Source organism: Bactrocera neohumeralis, chromosome 2, assembly GCF_024586455.1.
Source record: "Bactrocera neohumeralis isolate Rockhampton chromosome 2, APGP_CSIRO_Bneo_wtdbg2-racon-allhic-juicebox.fasta_v2, whole genome shotgun sequence".
In the NCBI taxonomy this organism is placed as follows: domain Eukaryota; kingdom Metazoa; phylum Arthropoda; class Insecta; order Diptera; family Tephritidae; genus Bactrocera; species Bactrocera neohumeralis.
The window spans coordinates 55,879,438-55,906,080 of NC_065919.1; the positions used below are offsets into that span (position 1 = coordinate 55,879,438).

General features: G+C 37.3%; 1 protein-coding gene across 5 annotated transcripts; it reads left to right on the forward strand.

The window, feature by feature from the left end:
* Positions 1-609: 609 nt before the first annotated feature.
* LOC126753541 (uncharacterized) lies at positions 610-26,412 on the forward strand. 5 transcript variants are annotated; one of them, XM_050465064.1, is made up of 6 exons: positions 610-913; positions 1,124-1,192; positions 17,848-17,970; positions 20,565-22,803; positions 24,819-25,269; positions 25,727-26,412. In XM_050465064.1, exons 1-6 carry the CDS (start codon positions 686-688, stop codon positions 25,959-25,961), a joined length of 3,345 nt encoding a protein of 1,114 aa, XP_050321021.1. In that variant the 5' UTR covers positions 610-685; the 3' UTR covers positions 25,962-26,412. The 5 variants fall into 5 exon arrangements, with proteins under 5 accessions (XP_050321021.1, XP_050321043.1, XP_050321035.1 ...); XM_050465086.1 differs by having other exon boundaries at positions 24,819-25,277; positions 25,727-25,775; XM_050465078.1 differs by lacking the exon at positions 25,727-26,412 and adding an exon at positions 25,358-25,704 and having other exon boundaries at positions 24,819-25,277.
* Positions 26,413-26,643: the final 231 nt, after the last annotated feature.

Here is a 26,643-nt window from a genome sequence, read left to right on the forward strand (position 1 = left end):
TAATTCCCAAAAAAAAGAAAACGAGTTTCTCTTTCCATTACTAGTAACTCAACGCGAATCAATTGCCCAGCGCTGACCTTGATGAATGAGCAATATACTTCTAATAGAAATCATTAAAATAAATAACTGGCTCGTAAACCTGTCCACAGCGTGAATTAATAGATGACTATATAATTTACATTTTATCACCGTACTCTGCCCTAGATTACAAACAAAATTTGTGCACAGCTGAGAAAAATTCCAAAATCTCTCAAACGAGTTGGTGCTCTCAGCTCACACACACACACACCGCACCAATAAATGAAGCATTGTTGTCGCTCACACGTGAATATGCAAATTGAGCGCGCATTGTGGATAGCCGCTCTCTCTCAAACATAAGTGTGCGTGTGTGTGTGCGCGCGTAGCAACTCTGCGCATAGCCCACCTGCGATCGAAATTGGCTTAGCAGAGCGGATTGCGGCGCGTGCACACGATCTTAGCCGCACCGAGCCATTGTTTATATACGTGTGTTTGTATGTATGTATGTGCTCTTAAATATGCAAGTGTATTGTAACTGTCGGCACCTACCGGTGTGAAGACGATCTGCTGTGCGCTGCATAGTCAGTAGAATTTAGACGCCGCGATTGATGGAATACACGCGACCAATGTAACGGGTGTAAAGTAAATTAACGGAAAATTCGCGACGATGAAGAACGAATTTGCAAATGGTTGTGAAAATGCTTCGTATTTACAGAATGGTTTTACACACCAAGGAATACCACGCGAAAATGAGGAAGACCCCGCAGCCGTCTTTGATTCTGACGACATTTACGCGCATTACGCGCCGTCAGTGCGTTTGTTGCGCATACGAAAGACTATAACGGGTTCGTGTGGCTTCCATTTGACACGCACCAAGTGGGATCCCTATCCGTGGGTGCGTATGAGTGATGCCAAGTGCTTCGTTGCGCATGCTTAACGATTAATCTAGTCTATACTATGCGTTCGGCCCGCAATCGCTGAGCGCAACAAAATCAATACTTAGATATACATATAGTTGCATTATGTAATTTGTAATATTATTTGTTAACCGCTTTGCCTTGCCGTTTTCACTGATGCATTCGTTCTCGATTTCCATTGTTATTAGGTGAGCGCGGTCGATGCACATACCGCAGCGGAAATGAGCGGTCTGCAGCCGGGCGATTGTGTGCTGGAGGTCAGTAAGTTCCACAAAAAGCATAAAAATTTAATGTTTATGCAATAAAATGCAATTAACTGACAATTGTTATTTCTTGCATGTGTGTGTGTGTGTGTGATACTGCATTTGCATTTGCTGTGTTAATGTTTGTTTAGCAAAAAGTGAAAAATTCCTACAGTATTCATTCATAACTCGTTCAGACAGCTTTTTTTCTTGAAGTAATAAAATATTTTTATTTATTTTTTGTAGTTGAAAGTATGGTAATTCAAGAATTTCAGCACAAACGCTTAGAAGTGTAAGCGTTGCAACATTATTCAACAACAAAATTAAATCAATGTCAGAAAAATTCACCAAATAGCATAAGCGGAATTTTAGTAAAGTCGTAAAATATAATAATTTGCGCATATTGTCATCTTATTATATTCTTGAGTTGGTGTCTGTTAATTATATGGGGTGTAGGGCGATTTTAAGCCGATTTTATTCACTCTAAGCACAAATATGCAACGTTATAAGAAAAACACGCTCTTTCAATTTTATTGAAGATAACTCACATTTTGCCCGATATATGCGGCTTAAAGTCACCTGGAAGTTCGAAAATCTTTTTATTAAGTATATGGGAGGGTAATAGCATTGACAGACGGCAGCGTTAAACCAGATTAATTGCATTTTTGGGATTAATTCAAGAATTACCACAGATTTTATTCAAAAATAACTCTCAACATTTTAGGGAATATGCAACGTTATAAGAAAAACAAGCAACCCTGGCTCTTCTCAATATTTTAAAACTTCTATGTTAATGATAACTAATTTTGCCCGATATATTGGTCGGCTTACAACCGTCACCAATGAGCTGTTTATGAGTTTCGAAAATCTTTTTATTTGGTATATGAGGGGCTGCCGTCTGTCAAGGCTAAAGTATTGACCACATTCAAACCATTTTTGATATGCAAAAAAACTACTGTAAGGAAAGTATACTCCCTCAATTTCAATTATATATCTGACACTTTGACCTATATTTTCGGTCAATAGTCAACTATAGATACTTAGGTCCACATATTCGGTACCTAGGATCTTGAACTGTTTTGGTTAAATTCGGAAAATGTTTGGTCATAAAGTGGCATACACTAAAGGCATTATTCGAGCAAAATTTAATCTCGTTATATTAATTGCTTCTTGATTTGATCACTGGAAAGGAAAGAGTCAGATAAAGTTTAAAAATCTGTTATTTGGAAAATGGGCTTGGTTGAAGTCCAATACCGCCTCTTTTCGCACAGCAACATAAGAATTTTAGACGAATGATACTTATCGAGTTTGGCCGAAATGGTTGGCTGGGTTCCGAGATATGTGATTCTACCAAAAACTGGTCGCCATCACGCCCATCGTCCAATTTTCACAGGGAGGTAAATTTTTTTTGTCTCTGGCGTATTTAGTTATTGATTTATTTTAGTAGTTTTTAACAGTACCGTTATATGGGGAGTGACCAAGGTTATCTTCCGATTTCAGCCATTTTCGACAATAATTATTATATCATGTGCGCTAAGCAAATTTGGTTGTTGTAGCTTCATTGGTTTAGGAGTTTTGTACATTAAATATATTGGATGGCGGTGCCACGCTTACTTTTTTAAAATTGTTTGCCCACATAAGTTTTCCTTTAAATTATTTTTATCAAGTTACAGTTTGCACGGACGGAGAGACAGACGTATGGTCACCCGGATTTCAACTTCTTTTCGTCATCCTGATTATTAGATAGAACATCTATATCTATCTCTCTTAGTTTTAGGTGATACCTATAACCGTTAGGTGAACAAACCCATTATACCCTGTAGCAACATGTTGCAGAAATATAAAAATATAAAAAATATTAATATATGCAAAATATGATAATATGCGATAATTATGTGATAAATATTTATGGAACTGAGATATATGAATCCGTTAACTATGCTAAGATAAAACCAATTAATTTAAAAATAGAACTTTCCAAACATAAATGTCCATATTATTGCTAAAGTTTGTTTAAATAGTACGAATTTTGAAGAGAAATCCACTAGATAGGAGTGAAGGTCTAAAATATCGGTGTTTCTTTGAATAAAACGCAGGATCGAAGACGGTTTTAGACCCATGGTGTCTTAGGCAAAGTTGTTCAAAATGATCCGTAGAACAATTCCCGCAAACGCGATTTTTTCCGTTTTTTGGCTCTCTGTAAATCAACCCGCTTAATGTGTACTTATAGATACAGACTTTCGCTATTGTACTAGTAGAGAAGAAAATGTGAGTTAAGTAAAAAAGCAAACACTTTTCGTGAAACCAGAAATTGACTCTGAACTAAGAACTTGGTAATGACTTAATCTACTTTATATATGGCACACGTTTTTCTAACCGTCTTACGTACTAAATTCTGCCCCAAATGTCACACATAAACCAAAACACCTGTGTAAGTTTTAAATGTTTACCACCATTCCTTTGACAGCTTATCGACACTTCAAACTCAAATAATGTATTTCGTCACATTGGCGTCAAAATGTAGGAGAGAAATGTAAGTTGTAAGAATTTCATTGGAAAAAAATTGATATTTCTATAAAGATTCTTACGCTTAAAAGTTTTCAGTATAAATCAGAGTCTATTCCAGTTACGGTTACTGTGTAAACTGGTCTAATTTGATGATGAATTTGGGTCTAAGTATTGAGAAGAGACATAAAATGTACTAGTGCTCTCAAAGTCATTTTATTTAAAAGTTTAGCAATGTTTCCATACAGAAGCTTGATTTGGATCAATCAGTTTGTATGGTAGATATATGACTTATGCTTATGCTGACTGATCCTATTTCTTTTAAAGATTGTACCGTTTCCTTAGACAATTGATCGAGATGTTAATAAGGTAGCTATATCACGGTTTCAACAAATGACCAGACAAAAAGACATATTGTACCATCAGAAAGATTTAAAACTTTCATGCATTGGGGTCATTTCGCTACATCTCTTTTGTCATTTTTTATGATTTCCGAAGCGATATTTTGTTTTTGTGACTAATAACATTAGGATTCTGAGATTATCAGGACATTAGCGGGAACTTTTTTCCATGACACCAATTTACTAGTATTTATTTTTATAATATACTAGCTGACCCCGCAGCCGTTGTCCTGCGTGATATTATGTGTTTTGAAATGCAAAGAAAGTTAAATTTATTACTTAATTTTTTTTTTTAATGTAACGCAGCTTAATAAACAACATTTTTTGGTTTCTATGCCGGTGTACAGAAAAGAATCGTCAGCACGCCACGTATGTATATCTGGCCATGTGAAAAACATAGCATTTCCGAATTTATGCCATACACTATCCGACTATCCTTGTGTCCTGTTGATTGTCATATCAAATGCAAGTTTCATTGGAAACGGAACACGTTTGAACATCGATAGAACATCGATAGAACTCAAAGGAATTAGTAGAATCAAGCATTCTGCCCCCTTGTATTCGATAGGTGCGTCACAATCAGTCGGGTTCCATGATGCGGTGGCATACCAAGCTTCTCCAAAGAATTTAGAAATTCCACTGGATAATTCACGGCGTCGTCTTCATTGTCAAGATGATCGATCGATTTGTATGAGCGCAAGTCTCCCGGAATTTGACGTTGAATCTTCCAGTTTAAGTCAACAACATCGGTATTTTCGCACCTAACATTGCGCGTGCAATAGACGCGGACTTGAAGGCTGATATGTCGAAATGATTATCGCGAAAAGTGTGTGAACTTCATTTGCATTCCAGTGATTAACATGTTCCAGCAATTGTAATTGCTGGTTCGCTTCTCAAAAAGTTGCACACACCGTACCATTCACACTACGCAATGACTCAAATGAAGTTGAACCGCGTGCATTAATCAATAGGAACCGAAGGTAGAAACAATCGTCGTTTTTCAGGTGGATTGTGTAAATTCGTCCCTATGTATTAGTTGAGAACACACCTGAATGCCCATCTACTGGTTGGCCTTGCTTTCTGCCCAATTATTTCTTCTACGATCAATATCAAGGTATATCCGAATAGAGCAATGTTCTCGCAAACGGATCAGTGACGAAAGTTGAGAAAAAACTCGTCAGGGTAAATTTTGTTGCTGGTGGTGTTCCCACTGGCTGTAATGTATTCTCTGGGTTGAAATACACTCTTTGGCCATTCTCCAAACGTGCGACAAACCTCTCCTTTGCCACTCAACAGAGTACATCTAGAATCTAACAGCACCACATATATACGTACGTTGCTTCAAGATAAAGTCCATCAAAAATCGACTATCGTTGTTTGAAAAGTCGTGCTGTGACATCGTGACGATCGCTGATTGATCGCGATCCATAATGCCGCACGTATGTCATCGCATCCTGGTACTCGGTCATGTGCCTTGGGCTGCCAATGTATGTTGATGTCAAAAAGAACGCCGACCGATATTAGAGCGACTTCTTTAGGGCATCGTAACAAATTTCAATCTGTAATTGATCACTTTGTGTGAAACACACATAACGTTTTCAATGAACAACTTTCAATAATTTTTTATTTTTTTTGAAAAGCCGGAATAATGAATACAAATGACAAATTTGAACGATTCAAATAATTGAAAAACAAAACAAAAAAAATTAAAAAAAAATAAAAAATTAAAAAAAAAATGTTTACGTTTTTATTTGAAATTGTCCAATTTTCCGACTTTTCCTCACGAAAAGCAAACGGTTTTTTTATCTTGAACCTTCCCCTATCTGAAAATTTCATCAATTTAGTTTAGCCGCTCTCAAGCATTAGCGTTACTATCAAACAAACATTCATTCGTTTATATGGGGAACAAGAATAGGGCTGCTATTAGGGGTTTTCCGGAAATTATTCAAATTTTTCTCGCCGTAAAAACCATCTTCGAACCTCAACGAACACATAAAAAAAGAATTGGCCAAATTGGTCCAGACGTTGTTGAGTTATGCTCTTAGCAACACATTTTGCGATTAATTTTTATATATAAGATTTTAGGCATGGTAAATTTAGGCAGCTCAGTTTTATTGATTAAGTTTTTCTTGAGCTCAAGTTGTCTTGTTTTGATAAATAAGAATACGTTTAGAATTAAACACGCTTTTTGTATATTAACCGACTTCTAAATTCGCATCAAAGTGAAATTTTCACTGTGTAACACTTTTTTTATGATTTTCACCACCAGAAGACAATGTACTATTTTCTTCTCTACTTCTGACATTAATAATATTACACGAGTGTGTAATACACAAATTGTGTATGTACTACATATATACACAATAATTCCCGATGTACTGTAATCTTTAAGCATATCGTTCTAATGCAATTCTTATAGCACATTCTAAATTCGCCAGGACAGCCATGTCGTATACGTAATTTTTGCTGAAGAAAGGACAACTTCAATATCAAGTCAATGAGATAGGTTCTGAATTGTATTATGTGATGCCATAAAAATAGAACTCCTTTAATTCGAACTTATAAGTGAGCAAAGCAGCATGTGTCCAATAAAAATTTCCAATCTCATTGGTTCTGTGGGACATCTCAAAGTGTGAGCCCCAAGTGTTTATGCCTTGATAACACAAACAATACAGCAATACAGAAAGAAGTGCTGAGGGAACGCCACATCGTCTGCTGCCATAGATCTTCTGCAGCTAGCGTGCGGTAAGGTTCACAATCTACAGCATGCACGCTGTTAGAACCTTAACAACTAGGAAGAGGGATGGCCATATATTAAAGAAGAAATAATTTAAGCGCTGTTAAATGTCAAAATTTGAAGGGTTTTAGATGAGTATTCAAAGCACAGCTTCACATTTGCTACGAATTTGCTTTTCTTATAATTTTTACAGCCTTAAAAAGCCTTCAGCTTAATTTTTGCATTGGAAATTATATAAGTTATTGTTTTCCGGCGCTTTGATATACATTTTAAATATATTTCACTGACTACCTTCTTGTATGAATTGTAAAACGAACAAAAGTGGAGTTTGAAGGCAATCAGGTGTAGTATTTTCCCAATCTTTCACCATTCGCTTAATATTTGCTGTTTGCTTAGTACGTTTTGAAATCCCTTTCAAGTTATGACACACTTTTTTTTATTAAAAATAAAGTTTAGTAATACAAATTTCTAACAATAATAAAACTTCTAGCTACAGTTCTGAATATACTTAACAATTTTCACGTTTCTCATAAAAGCTACACCAGTACCGGCTGAAAAATATTGACAATCGAACACGCGCTCTATTAAATTAATGCCAATTAAAATCTTCTCTGATTTGTGCAAATATAAAAAAAATAGTTGCTATAATTATATAGCTTTTATGGCGTAATGATGTCATAATACTTGTACATGTGTTGTTTTTGCGCTGTTTTTGTTGTCGTTTTTGCCAACAATTACTTTCGTTCTATTTTTATATTATTTTTATTTTTTTTTTTTAATTTTTCTTTTTATTATTACTTTTTTACCTTTGATGGAAATTTATTCACGTTATTCTTTATTTCTGGTTTGTTATATTTTCAGCGTTTGAGAGTTTCTGTTAAAACCCTCACTTTATTATTTTCCATTCATGCCTCTCATTAACTCAGTTTTGTTTTGAGGCAATCATACACTCATGCACATGTTCATATGTATACTAAATATTAATGTAATGCGAGTTGTAATTAAACGCCGCATTTCTTTTTGTGATTCATATGCAAGTCATGACGAGGCCAGCAAATGCATACAGTTTGTTGTTTTTGCGTTTGTTTTTGTTTTGAATTTGTAAACAATTGTGACATTTTGTAATACGCATAATGCATTGGCAAACCTGATATCTTGGCATGCATTCAATATTACCTTATTTTTGGAACACTTGTTCTAATTATAATATTACGTGGTTGACTCAGCTTGCGAAATATGGGAAATATTCATAATATTTTAGTTTTTTTTTCATGTAGTATTTTAGTTAGCGTACCAGAGTTCAGCAATAGCTTGGACTTTATTCTCATACAAGATTGGTTCTAAGGAGTCAGTTATAGGATGAAAAGTCTTTAAGAAATCGCGCAAAAGTTTTTTTCTTTAAAGCAGCTCTAGAATTGCTCAGCAAATCTTCAGGGTGTAATGATGGGTTGGTCAAAATATTGGACACTTGAAATAAAGCAAAAAAAAAATGTTGGATATATAGCTCATGTATATTTTGGTATAGAAAAAATCAGGTATAATGCTTTACACTAAACCTTCTTGGGCTAAAATTTTCTTAGTGCATCCCAAGAGATTTTTACTTATATGCTCACAAAATAGTGTTTATGGCGAAGAACGAAATGCAAATGACAGAGTTCAATGTAAAAACACTAAATCATGATTCATAATGAAATCATCCTTTCTAATTTACAATTATTCTAAAATTCTTTGTAGCCTTTGTTACACTTAGCGATACCACTATGCAAAGTCACGTGGCTCTATTTAATTTACTTAACACACATTTTCCCATCTTCATGTGCAAAACATAAATATTTGTTGCCACAAAATGTTTTCTTGTTCTACACGCCTTATCTATTGCACAAGTATGTACTTCATTCACACCAAACGCGAAAACTGTCGGCAAATAATTTTGTCTGTGATTTTAATATATATTTTAGAAAAAAGTTTGGATTTTTGTTTGGTAATTTTTAGATTTGGATTTTGGAACATTTTTTACGTTGATAATACTTGAAATATAAAGCGAGGAGACGCGTGTTTGGGTCTAATTTCATTTGTTTTCCAAATATGATTAGATAACTCGATGACAATGAAATGAAAGAAACTTTTTTGATCTCGGTCAAATAGTTTGTGAAGTAAGGAATTCCATCTACTTATATATATATGTGGGTATCATATAATGGGTTGTCAAAAAAGTCTAGCGGTATTTTTATTGAACTTTTTTTTTTTTATTGAAATTGAAATGAATTTTTGATGACTCTTGACCGATGCTACGGCTGCTACTATGCCGGTCTCTTTCGACCAATTCAGCGATTTTATCGCTATTTTCGACGACAGGCCTTCCGGAGCGTGGCGCATTTTCGACCACCTCTACACCAGAACGAAAACGTTGAAACCATCGTTGTGCGGTGGAAATGGAATCTGTATCGGGTCCATAAACTGCACAAATTTTATTGGCGGCTTCCTTTATCGTAGTAGTACTGTAAAATATGCCGTATTTTCTCTTTATTTTGCTCCATGTTTGCGACGCTATAACTCACGAACGACTTAAAAGAAACGACAATCAATCAAATACTTGTTAGCGCGTGAAATGAGCTTTCCAAAAAGGTATAGCATGACCCGATGCGACGAATAAAACTAGAACTACGCGCTTTCAGCACCAACTAGCGAAAATACCGCAAGACTTTTTTGACAACCTAATATATCCTTATATCTAATTAGAGTAATCTTTGGTGAAGGAAACTATTACATTATAATTAAGAGTATGACAAACTATAACATATTAAAATGAACCATCAGAATCCTAACAGATTTAGAAACACCAATTGTTCATAGTCTACATATATTAAAAAAGGTATGGATTACTATTCTTAAATCAATTTTATGTCCAGAATCATTACCGATTACTGTAAGGTTAATTCGCAGATTGTTCGGTTTGGACTGTTTGAAATTTTGGAGTTGTTTTCTTTAATATATTAGTATTTTACTAATTTTAGTATTTTTATTTATTTAATGTATTAGTACTTCTTCTTAAATAGGTATCGCTTGAACACACTAAACCTAAGGCATTACTTAGCTCTAACCAAAAAAAGATTTATGAAATGTTTGTATTTAGCTCTACTTTGGCTTTTCTAGAAACATTATTCATGGCTGGGAGATCAATTAGTTAAGAACAGAAGAATTTATACAAGAAATACTAAAAAGCCTTTTAATACATTTAAGCAGATAAATAGTGTCATGATCTATTAAAAAGTGTTTATTCAATAAAAAAATATTTGATATTTTGCTTCGTCATTTACTTGTGCTGTGTCTATATTGAAAATATACTTGTATAGTTAGAATATATTTCTATGGTAACTGCGAATAGACTGAATTAATTTTCAAATTGCTTTGGAATTGCACGAATAATATTTCACACAAGATAATAATAACCGCGACAATCTTAAATAAATATGTACAGTTGTTTTGATGACATACATGCTTGTATATAAATATATATTTACAGACACATATTTACATGTACATGTATATTCACTTGTGCCAATGTGAGTTGTTTTGAAAATTTCTAAAGGGTTTACTTAACACATATTTGCAAATATTGCAGTAAAATGTAGGATACATACGTATGTATATAAGAGTAATAGACCGGGTCGATTTTTTTTTTTTTTTTTTGAATCACGTAAAGAAATGGAAAAATCGCGAATGCGGTAATTGTTCAACGGATCATTCTGAACAACTTTGCCCAAAAGACCATGGGTCTAAAACCGGTTTCAAGACAGATATTTTTAGGGTGAAGTTTAAAAAGTCTGAATAATCGTTTGTACGGGAGATATGTGATAAAGGTAGTTGTCCGATCTGACCGGTTCCAACATCTGATCTATATAATATCGAAGTGCACCATACTAAATTTCATTTGGATATCTCAAAAACTGTTGAATAAATGTTTATGATCAGTAAAAATTTCACCTTAAAAAACGTTGGCTCGAAACCGATTTCAGACACATTGTCTCTTCGGCAAAGTTTTTCAGAATGATCCGCAGAACAATTGCCGCTTACGCAATTTTCCCATTTTTTGTTGGCTCACTGCAAATCAACCCGCCTAATGTATACTTATAGATACAGACTATAAGTAATGGATTCTAGCGTTACTGTTTCAACAACGTTTTGCCACTATTATACTAGTAGAGAAGAGAATTTAACGAGGTTGAGTAAAAAAGCAAACAGTGAAGTAGGAACTCGGTAATGACTTAATCTACTTTATATATGGCATAGGTTTTTCTAACTGGTTTTGGTACTAAATTCTGCCCCGGATATCACTCAAAAACCAAAACAGCTGTCTAAATTTTATACTCTAAGTCTCACATGACAAAATTGCTTTTGTTGCAATCAACATGTTTCATATGTAAACTATTCTGAGTTCATAATGTTACTGTAATTAAAGCTTGTTTAACGGCGCTTACAAAGTACTTAACAAGGCTTTAATGACATTATATCATTAACTCACTATTTTACTTAAGTAGATTTAAGCGCTGTTCAAATATCGTTTTTTCTAAGACAGATGTTTTTCATAACAGAACGAAGATATTTTTAGAATTTGTAAAACTTAGTGTTAGAATGCCACGAAAACGTTTACAGTCCTTCTTTTGAGACAGCTTACCGACACTTCAAACTCAAGTAATGTATTTCATCAAATTGCCCTGAAAATGTTGGAGAGAAATTTTGAATTTTAAGAATTACATTGGAATAAAATATTAATATTTCTATAAAGACACTTTTGCTTAAGAATTTTCAATAAAAATTTAGACTCTATTCTAGTTACGGTTATTGTGTAGTCTAATATTATGACTACTTTGAATACTGAGTATTGGGAAGAAACCTAAAATGTACTAGTACTCTCAAAGTCATGGTATAAAAGCTTATAAAGAGTAATCTATTTCGAGGTTTCTCACTTTTTTAAAGAAAAAACATAGAAAATTCAAATGTTATTTATTATCATATTCATATTATCATTCACAAGAACGTTTATTTAACATTTAACATTTATTTTTTGAAGATTATCTCTTTCAAATGTTGGCCGTGGCTACGTCTCAGATGGTTCATCCATTGAGTCTAATTTCCAATGACCCTTTCGAACATTTCGATGGTAACTGGTGATTGACACGCGTGATGGTTTTCTCCAAGCCCTAAATCGAAACGGGATTGTTCGCATAGACTTTAGACTTTACATATCTCCACAGCACAAAGTATAACGGTGTGATATCAGACGATCTTGGGAGCCAATTGATTGGCGAAAAACGTGAAAATAACTGCTTCTCTCAATAAATCCACTCATTGATGCGATCTGTGAGAAGTGGCGTCGTCTTATTGAAACCAAATTTCGCCGAAATCACTTTCAGGCATCAAATTGTGGATTATCATGTCGCGATAACGGTCGCCATTGACGGTTATGTTCTCACCGGCATCATTTTTGAAGAAATATGAACCCATGATTCCAACGGCGCATAAACCAAACCAAACCGTGGTTTTTTCATTTATTCTGGATGAAATGACAGCTCTTGAATATATTTAGGTCGCTCTTCGTCCTAAATGTGGCAATTTTACTTCTTTACATACCCATTGAGCCAGAAAATGGCCCCATCGCTGAACAAAAGTTGGCTCGAAAACGGCGGATTTTCTTGCAAACTTTCAAGAGCCCATAGAGCGAAGCGATGACACTTGGGAAGGTTGAGCGGTTTAAGTTTTCGACAAGCTGTATTTTGTATGCTTTCAATTTAAAATTTCGACGTGAAATACGCAAAGATGTTTTATAGGTCAGTCCGAGCTGCTACAAACGGCGCCGAATCAACTCTCCACGGTCTTTGTTTACACTCTCAGCTACGGCGGCTATGTTTACTTCACTGCGTTCTGTACGTGGTCTATACGGTTGAATATTATCCAATAATGAATGCTGGGTCTCAAGGTGGGTAATAGTGTGGCGAATAGTATGCTCAGTTGGCCGATTACACTGACCTTAAGTTAAGCGAATCACGCTAAACACATTCTTTACAGAACGTGAATTTCCGTAATAAAGTTGAACGATTTATAAACGCTGTTCAGGCGTAAGTCTTTCCATGGTGAAATGCCAAACAATATTGAACAAAAATAACATGGAAGTTTGACAGGACTCTCTGTTGATCTGTTAATAAAAGGCTATTGAAAAAAATACCTCTAATGGATCACCCGTTAATAAATTTCCATACAGGAGCTTGATTTTGACCGATCAGTTTGTATAGCTGATGATGCTGTCCTAATTTCAGTTTTTTTAGAGATAATGAATTCAAGGCGCTTCTTCTTTACTTGAGATCTTACTTCGAGAGGTTTTTGGCTTCAAGTACTTGTCAAGTATGTATGAGAAAGATAGAATTTAACATAAGCAGAGCCAATGTTGGGAAACATTGCTGAAGTACATTTTAATCCAACTAGTTTGGAAAGGGATGCATGAGATATTGCACAAACTGGCGGAAACTAACTGACAGAACACTTAACCTGCTAAAAATTAAAAAAATGTTGATCTTCATTACAAAACCTATAATCACTTCCGTTAAATTATCGTCGAAAATGTTACTTATTTCCCGAAAAATAGATATTTATATAACGATTTAACTAACTAAACTCTGTATTCACATAACTACACGTATTTACTCATAATAAAATCACGACTAAATTATAAGTGGGCAGAACATTCTCAGCTGAACATTCTATTAAAAACATTTTATTAACAAAGGTCACTCCATAGTTTTTTTTTTTTTTTTCAATTTGAAATGTGTTACGCACATATTTTCCGCATTTCCAACATTTAGCGGAACACTTGCTCAAGCATGTAATGAAACCCTCTTGCCACCTTCCAGCCGCTCTTGCACCAACACTCTTCGAGTACGCACTCTACGCAGCATAGAAGTTGAATGGGTACTTAATCGTAGACAAGGTCAGGTTCAGGGAGCAAACTAGAACCAGTTACTTACATATACAACATACATACATACACATAGCGACATATACAACCAAAAATGCGTCTATGCAATAGGCTAGCGAATAAAACCATTATAAACAACAACAAAGTGTAACAACAATAACAAGTAGCTGCGGAAGCTGTGTAAATTAACAAACTGGTTTCCAAATTGTAAAGCATTTAGCTCGACAATGGAAAAGCTCCCAAACGTGTGTATGTATGTGAGTACACTCAAGTAAGCTTAAAGTGGGCTTAGCCCGTGCAGTCGATACAGCAGTTGAACGGCAGTGAGTTTGAATTTTCTGAGTAACGAAAAGTAAGAGAGACAAGCGCAGCTCACTCATTTTGCATTTCTGACACTTAACGGTAAATAAACAAGTTAATAAAATGTTACCACGCATTTGCTATGAAGCTTTACCGGCACAATTATCGCTCATAAGTAATTGACTTACTGAAATAGTTTGTACTCTGGCCCAGGAGTACCATGACTATCAGAAGATAAATATAAGCGTATACACAAATATAATTGGAGCAATAAGTCTGTGTCATTGTTTCGACTCTCAAGCGAAATGTTGTCAATTTAAGTCATCGATTTTCCATTTTGCGGTTTTGACACTCAACAAATCATTAAGCGTTGCGATCGACATTTCCGGAGGAACGTGTCAAAGCGACTGTCAAAATGCTACACAGGATATATAACTAAATATGTATATACATATATATGCTCACACGCACGCATACGCATATAGTTGATATGTCTGTGTGCATAAAACCGCTTAAAAAGCTAGCTATGCATTCATATCTATATTAGGGCGAGTCGAACATTTATTTCCTTGTGCAACGATGTTCAGAAAGATCTGTAGAGTATTTCCCGCATACGCAATTTTTTCGTTTTTTGTAAATCGACCCGCTCTTATATACATATATTCCGTATATGTATATATCCCCACTTATATACATATTTTCAATAGTAGACCAAAAGAGACAACAAACGATGCCATACTTTTTCCCGATCTTTTCACATTTCTGTTCAGTAAAGTTTGTCATTTCATCGTGAAAAGATATTTAATTCAACAATGAGTCGAAATTGTTAAAATTTACTACCGAAATTCGAAGCGGGTGGCCTGAACTTTAAGATTGTGGTCGTCATAATCGTCCTGTCAGATAAACAACACAAGCATTAAAAAAAAATCGCTAATAATAATAAATTGAGTTGGCTGACGGCATATGGTTCACGGTGGGTCAATCAAAACTAACGAAATAATCGTCATTAATTCACTGCTGGCTGATATTCTTGAGCTTAGTTTAGTTTTAGCAAGCGTTATTTTTTTGTTAGTTCCGTAGCAATATTATTTTGGGCCGATCGTTTTTGTCATTCTGAAAACCACAATGTTGTACGTCTGGCTCCGGAATTATATCTTTTGGTTACTTCTGATCTTAAACAATTCTTGAATTTTTTTACCTCTCTATAAAGAGAGAATTAAAGAACTCGATAAATTAGTATAAAGCATATTCAATTATCATTAGGGAAGATACCCAGAAGGTAACGTCGGAGATCATATGTAGGGTTCCTTTATATTTCGGAATTTGATAACCCTATCGTCGCAATCTTTCAACCCACAACTTTATAGTAAAGTTTGACATTTTTGATGGCATGCATACTCAGAACGTTTTCACATACGAGCGCTATTTGTGTTATTTATAGTAACTTAAACCAGAAAATCAAATCAAATCAAATCGCGAACACATTCGCACGATTACAACTTATGTCGCGGTTTAGCTCATCAAAATTGCAGGGATGAACTTAATTACATTTTGACGATGAAGCTCTATAAAGTACTAGTATTCATCGATAGTATGTATAGTGATTTCAATTGAGTTCGTGGATCACTGCTAGACGAGTGTCGGGAAAGTTGTTCAAAATCTGTTGTTGTTCCGGAAACTATTGAGGCTATGCGGAAACTGATATTGCAAGATCGTAGCCAGTTGTCTTTCAAGAAATCAAGAAAACCAACCACCGAAAACGGATCACTCTTCGCCACGGCTACGCGAGCTCTCACACATCGACTAAAACAACTGCTTTTTGTAGCACTCAAAACATCGATTTGATGAGTCATCCTCCGTACAGTCCTGACTTGGTACCGAATGACTACTTTTTATTGCCGTTCGCAAAAACAAAAAAAAAACAAAGATGTCAATGCTTTTCGACATCTGAAGAGGCAGTGGATGGGTTCAAAAGAAATATTTTGGAGATACCTCTATCAGAGTAGCAAAAGTGCTTCGAAAATTGGTTCAAACGCCTGCAGAAGTGTATAGATCTTAATGGAGAATATTTTTAAAAGCAATAAAGCGATTTTCGTTGTTTAAAATTTGTTTTTGTTCTCGAATCCCGAAATATAAAAGGCAACATACGTATAGATTATTCATATAAATAATCAGCAGGGCCAGCTGAGTCGATTTAGCCATGTTCGTCTCTATGTACACTTTCAATACCTCAGTTTTTGAGATATCAATCTGAGTTTTTCGCGCCAAGAAGCTACTCATTTGTGGGATTTGATATCGTGCTACTATACCATTTAGCTGTCATATAAACTGATTTATCAAGAGCAAGGTAAATATCTTTTTCTAACCTTTCAAGGTAAAAAAAATGTTATTGCTAGAGTGTAGCCGGAGTTAATTCTTTTCTTGTTTGTTTTCTAAAAGTTCTGGAAGTACACTAAGTACAGAAGATAACATTACTACCAATTCTAGGGTATTTTCATTTTATCTCATATTTATTGTTAAATAAACGATCTTGGCTCGTCCCTGTGCTTCTTCTTAGCAGACGACTTCTGGAAACGATACAAGAATTTTTCTGATGTCGGATCGCATACTGCCCATTCACTCCTAGCTACAATAATAACGTTAAATCCAAATAAGCAAAATTCATAAGCTGCGCCGTTGGAGTTGGCTAACTAACATAACCAGACATGCGAAAATAAAATTGTTTGTAAAAAATTTCTTAAACCGAAATTTGAGTGCTGTTAGGAATACCTCGAGGTATAGTCTGGATCTGGATCTGGCTTAGTTAGACATTGTTCGGAAGCAAGCCGAAATTTCAATTTTCGTTTTGTCTAACTGTTTCTGAAAATCCCATTTATCCCCATATAAATATGTACATTCTTGAATGAGAGAAGTATTCTCATTGCGTAAGGTATTTCTACACTGCAAGATCATTCAACATCTTTAGTAGAACCGAAGTGAGATATCAGCAAACTTTCCATGCTTGAAAGTAACTTTAGTTTGCGCCAGAGTGGTCTTGATTTCCATTATTCATAATCACGCTCGTTAGCCATTGAAACATGGTGTAAACTGCAATGTTCTGTTAAAATATTTAAAAAAGTTTTATATTGCTTTAACAATGAATTATTCTTATTCAGCGAAAAGAAGCTCCTGGTTTCAGGAGTCTAAATATAACTTATTCTCGCTTATTTCGAAGTACTGGGTAAATCAAAAGTGTGCTAACCTAATGCTATCCTGTACTCATATAGTCCTGTCTACCCTTCTGCCAGCTTTGAGGTTTTGTTGTATTGTGTTGTTGTAGTGCTGTCATTGATTTGGTGAATACTGCAACAACCTGCAGCAATTTGGCCGCAATGACAACAACAACAACAACAACGTGTAGAAATACCAAGGCAACTGGCAGGTAAATATAACCACAAATTCACTCTCGCTCGTCGCAAATACATACGCGCAAGCATATGATAACTGACACATACATATATATATATGAATATATATATGTATATATTTGTATATAACTTGCATCTTTGCCGCTTTACTTCACATTTAGTTCTATTACTAGATTTTTCGTGTGTGGCTGTGTGTGTGATTTATGCCGTTCTATTTCCACTTGCATATGTGAACTCTAATGCTCTCATATATGTATGTATGCGTGTGTGTGTGTGCGGGTGCGCGCGCGTTGCTCGTTTTGTTCGTTTGCAAAATGCGGAAAATACAATTTTTAAAATTTCATTTTTAGGTTAATGGCGAAGACGTGTTGGGATTGCGCATAACGGATATTGCAAAATTGGTTCAAGCCAAATCAGGACATGTCACGTTGCTGCTCTGGAACTGTGGTAGTGATTTCAAATGTGACCCGGAGGTAAATTTTGCATTCACATTGCATCCTCACAAACATTTTCACATTTTTGCCTTTATATATATATATATATGTATGTGGGTGTGTGTATGTGTGCATATACATATGTGTGATTTGATTTAAGTAAATTATGGCATAGTTTGTGTGGAAATAATAGCAAAGTGAAAGCGAAAACTGCTTAGTCTACCTTGCAACCGCTCTCATTTTGCAGTTGAAAAGTGATTAGTCTCTCTGTAAGCCAAATTGTGGTCGATATGTGCCAAAAGAAATAGAGAAATCGAGGAAAGATTGAGAACGGTGCAGATGGGGCAAACAGAATGGCGACTGGAATTTTATTAAATAGTTTCTAAAATTTTGTTGAATAGAAGTAGCGATTTTTAAAGAGCAGTAAATTGAGTTTGCAAGAGTGTGAATCAGGATTTAATCTTGAGGATAATTTATGGCATAGAAAAACACCAAATGTGGCAAATAAACTCATGATAATAATATGTACAAAGAGAGCACTTAAAGTTTAAATAATTGATACACTCAGTATTCTTCTTCTTCTCCTAGAAATAATTTCGAAAAACCAAACGAAAGCTCATATTACAATATTCTTAACGTCCTCACTTCCAGTCAATAGATTTTGATGTAGAATTTTCTCCCAGATTAGCTCACATCCAAAGAAATTTGCTTCGCATATAAAAATACGCTCCGACTTTTCTATCGATCACATAGGGAACCATGTGTATTACGATGTACATCCTAACAAGAAACTGCTTAGAACGCCGATAAGTTATTTAACCGAAAATTCCTATACAATAGATCATAAGGTTTTCACAGATCGACAAAGCGCTTTCAGCCTATCAACAATTTGTTGATACGGGTAATATCAGTTTCTGCTATGTTTCCTAGTTCACAGATGGTAAGACCGTCGAAATGTTTCAACATCAGTCTTGCAAAGCCTGGAAAATGAAGGAGAAAGCGCTTTTATATATCCATCACCCCTTCCTTATTGAACAAAGAATTTTGGCCTTACCGCAGCAATAGCAATAATCGCTACGATTGCGGCAGGATGAACTTTGCTTAGCAAGTAAGTAGTTCAGAAGATCTCCTGCGTGCTAGGCCCCTAGGTCTAAAGGAACCCGAAGTCGCACAGTAGCGCGTCGTCGAACAGTGCCTGTTAAGTGCATTGAGTAAGTGCTAGAACGCAAGAAGCAAGATGGAGATCCTATTCGATTCACTTCCAATGTAAGCGGAGCAAGGGTGCCCCTACTAGCTGGCTATGACTAGCCAACCAAACGAGCTTGATGATGAAGTACCTTGATGCTATTTATAGTGACTCCAGATACTTCTTGATTTCTTTTGAGCGCACTTTTGTTCAAGATCAGCGCTGTTATTGGCGCTCTGCTTGCGAGCTTATGCTCATCTCCCTAAAAGAAGCTGTACTTTGTAGCACTACGTCTACGGTCACCTTAATAGCAGCACTACAGAGGACCTGTACAAAAAAGTTAAGATTGACGTAGGACCCCTAACAGAAGACTTCGCTTCCAATCTTCCCGCCTAGCTTCGACCCATCCGGTGGACATTCTCACTGCACTTCTTCTCCTATTGAAAAATTGAAACAAATATGTATTGAAGAATGCTCCATTAGTGATAAATTGTCGTATACGTGACAGTAGGTTTTTGAGCCACACAAAAACTAGTGAAAACTTTTGCATACGAAAATAACACGTGCTTGATGTTCTGCATTAGTCCTTGGTCTATCTACCCTATAGCTTAGTGTGGAAACCTAGCAATTATTTCATGCGAGATTAACGTAAAACAACATAAAATATTTGACCTTTAAACTTGGTTCAGGATTGGTACTTAAATGTATCCACGATTGATAAGTAACAAATATATGCGAAACAAAAATATTAATTCTTCTTAGCAGAACAGCAAAACCTAAAGTTTAAGTATTCGACCAAAACTCCGGTGAACTGTCTTGGTCCATAAACGATTCTTATATACTTATACCATAAGTAATGTAATAGTAGACATTTACTAGAAATACTACGGCTTTCTTGGCAATTGAGAATCGTTAACCACAGCAAGCTTCTGGTTGTACAATTCATAAGAATCTTAAGCTTAAATTGAGAACCAAACCTTCGAATGCCTCAAAATAAAGGATTTACAACAAACAGAAGAGCAGTCTGTTAGGAAAAATATTGTTGAAAACTTTCTCTTCACAGTCTGTAAGGCATTATTATTACTCTGCTGAGGAACATACAACCAAACAACCAACTATTCCTCTATTCCTCTTCTGCATTTAAGATTTTAAGACCAATTTCATCACATTAGACATAATCTTCAAGAAAAACTTCAAATACTTTTACTTATTTGAAAATGGAATTTAAAAAGCACATTATCTACAGCAATCAACAAATACTGTCCGATAATTAATGACCAGTCGAAAACAACGCAATTCCACTCAGCATTCAATCACTTCATAGACTTTCAATCATTCATTCGAACTTCCTCTACTCACATTATAAATAATTGCAATTTTTTTATATTTTACAACGCTCGCTCTCACTCCTAATCACTCCTCCAATAACAACAACACCAACGCACAGAGCATTTGCTGTGCGCCAATGCCACGCACACTGCAACGACTCGCCACCATCGTACAATCCATATTGACCATAATCGAGTGTCCCGTCTGTTTGGACAGCATCACACCGCCGGTAATGCAATGCCAGAACGGTCACTTGCTGTGCCTCGACTGTCGCATACGCGCCGAACGTTGTCCCGTCTGCCGGGACCGCTACACGCCACAGCGCGCTTTAATTGCCGAGCAAATCTACGCAGCTATCACGAGCGCATACAATTTGTGTAGCGGCAATGAAGACAAATTACGCCAGAAGTTATACGGACCGGGCGCACAATGTGCAGCGAAAGTGCTGACTAGACGTTGGCGACGCGCCGAGGCGGCCAAACAAACGATTGATGACTGCGATGCGCAAACGGAAGTTAGAACTGCGAGTATCTACGCAAAGCGGAGCTGGCTGAAAGCGACACAGGGAAGCGGAGCGCCGTCGTGTGCGGGTCAACATGTGGCAGCCGGTGGTGGGCAGCTGGGACATTTTAGCTTCACAAATGAAATAGACACCGCCGCGAAGGTGGATGCGCCGATGGCAGACACAGCTGCGGCAACGGAAATGTGTGCGACGAAGCGTGCGAGTAAAAGAAAAAAGATTCTAATGAAATTATGGCATACCAGAGCCACATCCACGGAGAATCTCTCAACAAGTGTTACAGCTACAAGTGGACAACTGAATGGCAAAGTTATTGGTATGAGCAGCATTGATAATGGATTGACGACGTCTGCTGGTGCAACGACCCCAGCAACAGTGACGCACGTACGTGTGGAACCTTCCAGCTCGCGTCCACACCAGCCATCGCCATCACCATCCATTTCGCATCGATCTGCGCGAAATGCCGGCAGCGAAGTGGAAATGGTGTTGAAAAATTCACAAAACCACTCGACTTTGAGTGACAACAATGGCGGCGCTGGCGACGGCGGCATATGTGAGGTGGTGGCAGCCACAGCAGCCGAAACGAAAACTCCCGCATTGTTAATGCGCACGCAACAGCAGACCGGGACGAGGATGGCGATGACAATGCCATTGAATTGTGCGACAACAAGAAAAACAATTTTAAATGCTACAACAACAAGCGAGCTGGCGCAGGTAAATGCCGTGCCAAAGCTTTTCACGGCAACACCGCCACCAACAGCCGCACCGAATACAAATGACTCCACATCACAGTGCGAAAACAAGCAGCCAGCAGCGGAAGGAGAAGAAGCGGAAAAAGAAGAATTCGAAGCAGTTAAAGAATGGATAAATGGAAAAATATCGCCGCAGCAAAAGCACGTTCAACCGCATTCACAATTGAGTACGTGGCGGTTGCAGCAAAATCAAAGGCAGCGACAGCAGCTCTCACCTGCCACCAGCACTACTGACAGCCAGTCAACAGCGACACCACCAGCCAATGTCATCGCCATCGCCGTGGAACGTTGTCCGTCCATGCTGCGAAGTCAATCGCCGTCTCAAAGCATCTTTAATGACTACAAAAACAACAAACAGCATGAAATCTGCAATTGTCCATCATCCACGTTGCTCTACGTGGACAAGCGCCGTCCCGCCAGCCACACGCTGACTTCTTCCACTGAATATTTAAATAAATTCTGCCAGCCAGCAGCAACAGATGCAATGCTCCGCACATCTGCCGTTCTGATGCAGTGCAGCGAAGACTCGCTGGCAAGCAGCAGGAAAAACTCCAACAACAGCATTGGTGGCAGCTGCAGCAGCGGCAGTCGCAGTGACATCACCGCCTCGGCGCATTCAATTCTAACACCTGCCTCATCGCTTTCGTCCGGTGTGTTCTCCACTTCAGTGGATGCTAACGATTTGGCTGCATCAATTGAAGCATGCCGTGCGCGGCCTGATGACGCTACAGAAATTACTGCTATTACGGCGCACAAAAATGCGTTGTTATCGCCAGTGGACAGCTTGGGGCAGTCATCATCAATAACTTCGTCATTGCGTTCTTTATCGTCGTTGACGTCATCGCTCTTTTCTTCAGCAGCATCGGAGGATGCGCCGCCTCCCTTAATGGCGGCTACAAGCACTGAAGCGTGTCTCGCTGCTGCCGCTCTTAATTCTACCTTCAGTTCTTCGGAGCAACCAGCAGTCACACCTTCGGTGGCGCATTTGTCCAGTGTGGCACCTGCAATTATTCGCAAGCAGTTGCGTGAAGCTGCTTCTGGTGCTTTTCGTTGTCCTTGCGACGGTTGCGACCAGAAATTCAACGGTGAGTAGAATGTTGGTAGGTTTCGGTTTAATTATGTGATCGCTTGAGACAATTGTGTAATAGCAACGATCTATGAATATTTATGTTCGTATATGGGCAACTGAAGGTAAACTTCATCCTAAGATCCAAACAATAATAAGCTTTCTCGGACCAGTGCTATTTGAAGCAGTGCTAGGGAGATCCAAATTTAGAAGGAAAATAACACTTAAAACCCTTAAGTTCGTAAGTTTCTTTAGTTTTCTTTGGGGTTCGTTTAGACTTCATCTATCTACCAAAATTAATAAATAAAAAATAATATGATAAAAATAACCACCAGAGCGGAAACTTTAATATTGAGTTTAAGAGAATAGATATAGATTTATCTCACCCAGCCTCTGCCTCTACTGCACTTGGGAGCGTGGAAATTTTTCGAAAGTACCAAGCCCAATTCTCGACAATTTTTTGCTTAGACAAACGACTTTATACAAGATTTACGCTCACCAAAAATGTTTTCTTAAAAAATTGATTGTTGCCGCTGATTGTATGACATAAACCGCCGCTTTGTTGGAACCAAAGATCGTTCACATGAACATCATCAGATTCAGGCACGATAATGTCCGTAACCATGGCTCTCGTTCCCAATTGACTCTAACATTGTGGCTGGCTTCATTTTTGAAGAATATGGACCAGTGATTCTCTCTGTCCATAGAGCACACCAAACAGTGACTTTTTGAAAATGTAACGGAGTCTGAACAGTGACTTGTGGATTATCATTACTCCAAATGCGATAATTTTTCTTATAGCGTACCTATTCACCTAAAATTGAGCTTCATAGTTCAAGAAAATTTTCTTGTTCAAATCAGGAGCGATAGACATCTCGCTTTGCGTCAATAGACCAGTGGTCGTTCGGCTTCAATGCTTGCTCGAGCTGGATTTCGTAAATCAGCAAAGCAAGATCCTTCCGTAAAATCTTCCTTGAAGTGGATGGGCACAGATCTATTTATTGTGCGCAATTGCGGATGGACTTTTTCGGGTTATTTAGAGTAAACTTGCTGCGAAATCTATACCTGCATTTCTCGAATTACCGACTTTGCATAGCGAATATGTCGACAATGAAATGGCAAACAAACTGGGTAACAGTTATCTAAGAGGCCAACTTCGAAAAAAGTATTGCTTCATTGAAAACCACATGTCAAAAAAAAACACCCTTTACAACGATTAAGATATAAAAATAAAATATATTCTTGATCCCGTTAAAATGGTTTGAACTGACAGATTAAAAGCAGAAGATTTTAAAATTTTTCACTGAGAGTTCAAGCATTAAGTTTAGTTCAAACTTGGATCTTGAAGTCACAGTGATTTCATTATTTGAAACGAAGCTTACTGTCAGTTTATCTTTTCTTTTATTATCCCGACAGCGATCAAACCTGTTGGATAATTGTATTTTGAGAATAACCTGATTAAAAATTGTGTGTTTTCCGAGACCTTTTGAGCATGCTTAAAATCCAACGGCTATATATCATAATTTGTTTGAGGGTGAATCTGATACAGAAACTGCTTCCAATTTTCAACCGAACCAATATTTAAGTTTTGGAGTATAAAACCGAAATTGCTTGCTTGATTCATATGAATTCAGGCGAATATTATTTTCGACTCGGTCACAGTTCGTAATATTCAAAACATTGATAGACAAAGTTTGAATTATAAATAGCGCCGGTGCTTTCAGAGGTGGTCGAAAACTAGTTGGGCAACTTTCTTTGTTTAGTGGTACACTGGATCTGCTCGTCATCCCGCGTTAACCTCTTTGCATTAACCCCTTTTTTGTTACTAGACATTGAATTTGAACGCATTGCTTCTTGTGCGATTAGCTTCCACATGCTTGGGCTTTTCAAGCCAAGACCGCGCCTTAAATCAACAAATTAAAATCTCATATCATTAAAACCAGCACATTTAAGATCGTTTCGTAGAAAGAGATTTCCTTTTCATTTGAATTTTGAGTCTTGAATTTCTACACTCACTGCCTCACTTACTTGCAGCCTCATCACAGTTACAGCGGCATGTCAAAGTGGAGCATCGCCTGCCAATATTGAGCTTTGCTGGTGATGAGCGCGCACTCGTCGCTGTGCCATTGCGGCAGCCTCTGGCGGATGTGGTGCTCATACTGGAAGCGGGCGCAAACGAAAGTGCACACAACAGCAGCAACAACAATAATGCCAACTACAATAACAACAACAACAACATCAAGACCAACAACAATACGGATCACTGCAATGAGGACAATGCGCTCAGTGATGCGTGGCGTGGAGTGGACCAGAAGGACAATGCGGATTGCGTAGGCGACCCAAACGCCAAGGACAACAAGGATGTGCAGGATATGCACAAAGCCGAACAAGATATGGGAGGAAGCAGTGAGGATGTGTACTCGAGGCATATTGAGAAGCAACTAGAGCAAACTAGGGAATGTTGGATTAGAATAAAAGCGCAAGAGTAAGTATGTGAGTGCATCTGTGTGTTTTTGTGTATGTGTGTATGCATGAGAGCCTTATGTATTGACAAGCTTTTGTGTTGCTCGCAGAAGCAGCTGAAGTGCAAGAGAAGAGAAGGGAAATAAAATGTGACCAAAAGGCGCCACTTCAGCGGAATCCTTTGCAACAAAAAGGCAAAGCGACTATTGAGAAATGTCAAAGTGAAAGAGTTGAATTACAAAAAGAACGCTTACAAGTGCCCGTCATTGCTGCTGAACTTGCATAATTTTCTAACCGCTTCAGATACGCGACAGCGAGGTCACGCTTTCAAGAGTTTAAATTTATTAAAAGCATTTTAAACTTAATTTTACAACAACAAGCATTTCTAAAAGTGCAAACTTATAAAGTCATTAAAAAATTTCCTCCAACAACATTTAATAAACACGTTTTTTCATACAAAATTTTCACATCTCTTCCAGAGCTTCCATTGACACGACGGCGTTGTTGCAAGCAACCACAGCGGAAAGTGCTGATTATGTGTTGAAAATGCGATTAAGTTGTATTGGTGACACGACAGCGACAGCAGAAGGGCACACAGCGGCCATCGAGCTGCAACTGGTGCTCCGGTCGCCATCGGCGGCGGCGGTCAAAGCACGGCGTTCAGAGGGCAACATTGTGGCTGAGCTAAAAGCAACCACAACAAAACATAGTTAATGCTGCGGCAAATAGCAATAATAACAACAGCGAAAGCAGTTGCTTGCAGCAATATCAGCATGCAACCAATACAACAATACAAACAAAACAACTGGCTATTACAGTCACCAGCCTTTTGGCCACAGCTTAAGGCCACGTCGGCGGCAGGCAATGCATGGTCCTATAGCAACAACAAGTAAAACAAAAACACACGCACTCATTATAATGTATATGACAACAAAGTTGTAAGGCGCTAACTGATAACATTAGCGCCGAAGGTTAAAACCAATAACAACAATAATGCTATATTTTTTAAAGTGCAAGTTCACTTAGCCTACATTTATATTATATTTATATGGAGTACTTAGTAAAGATAAGTAACAATTAGCCAACACTCTATGATAGTAATTAAATATACATACATTGTGACAAAAAGGTAACCGGAAGTTGTAATAAAACGCAAAATATTTAATTGTTTAACAATATTTATTTTTTCGCCTTCACATCAATCCCCACCAGATGTAATACACTTATGCTTTTTCCAGTCCTCGAAACATGTTCCATAAGCACTTTTTGGGATTGCCTTTGGCGGCTTCAGCGATTTCTTTTATCTCTTTGATCGACTGGAAATCGGTTCCCCGGAGCGACAATTTCAGTTTGGGGAACAAGTAAAAATCCTACGGGATTATTTCTGGTGGAAACG

What these genes read in the sequence shown, in the direction of transcription:
- LOC126753541 (XM_050465064.1), top strand. Translation starts at nt 686, where the DNA reads ATGAAGAACGAATTTGCAAATGGTTGTGAAAATGCTTCGTATTTACAG. An exon ending in AGTGGGATCCCTATCCGTGG is followed by an intron (nt 914 to 1,123) that starts GTGCGTATGAGT and finishes CATTGTTATTAG; the next exon opens with GTGAGCGCGGTCGATGCACA. An exon ending in ATTTCAAATGTGACCCGGAG is followed by an intron (nt 17,971 to 20,564) that starts GTAAATTTTGCA and finishes ACCAACGCACAG; the next exon opens with AGCATTTGCTGTGCGCCAAT.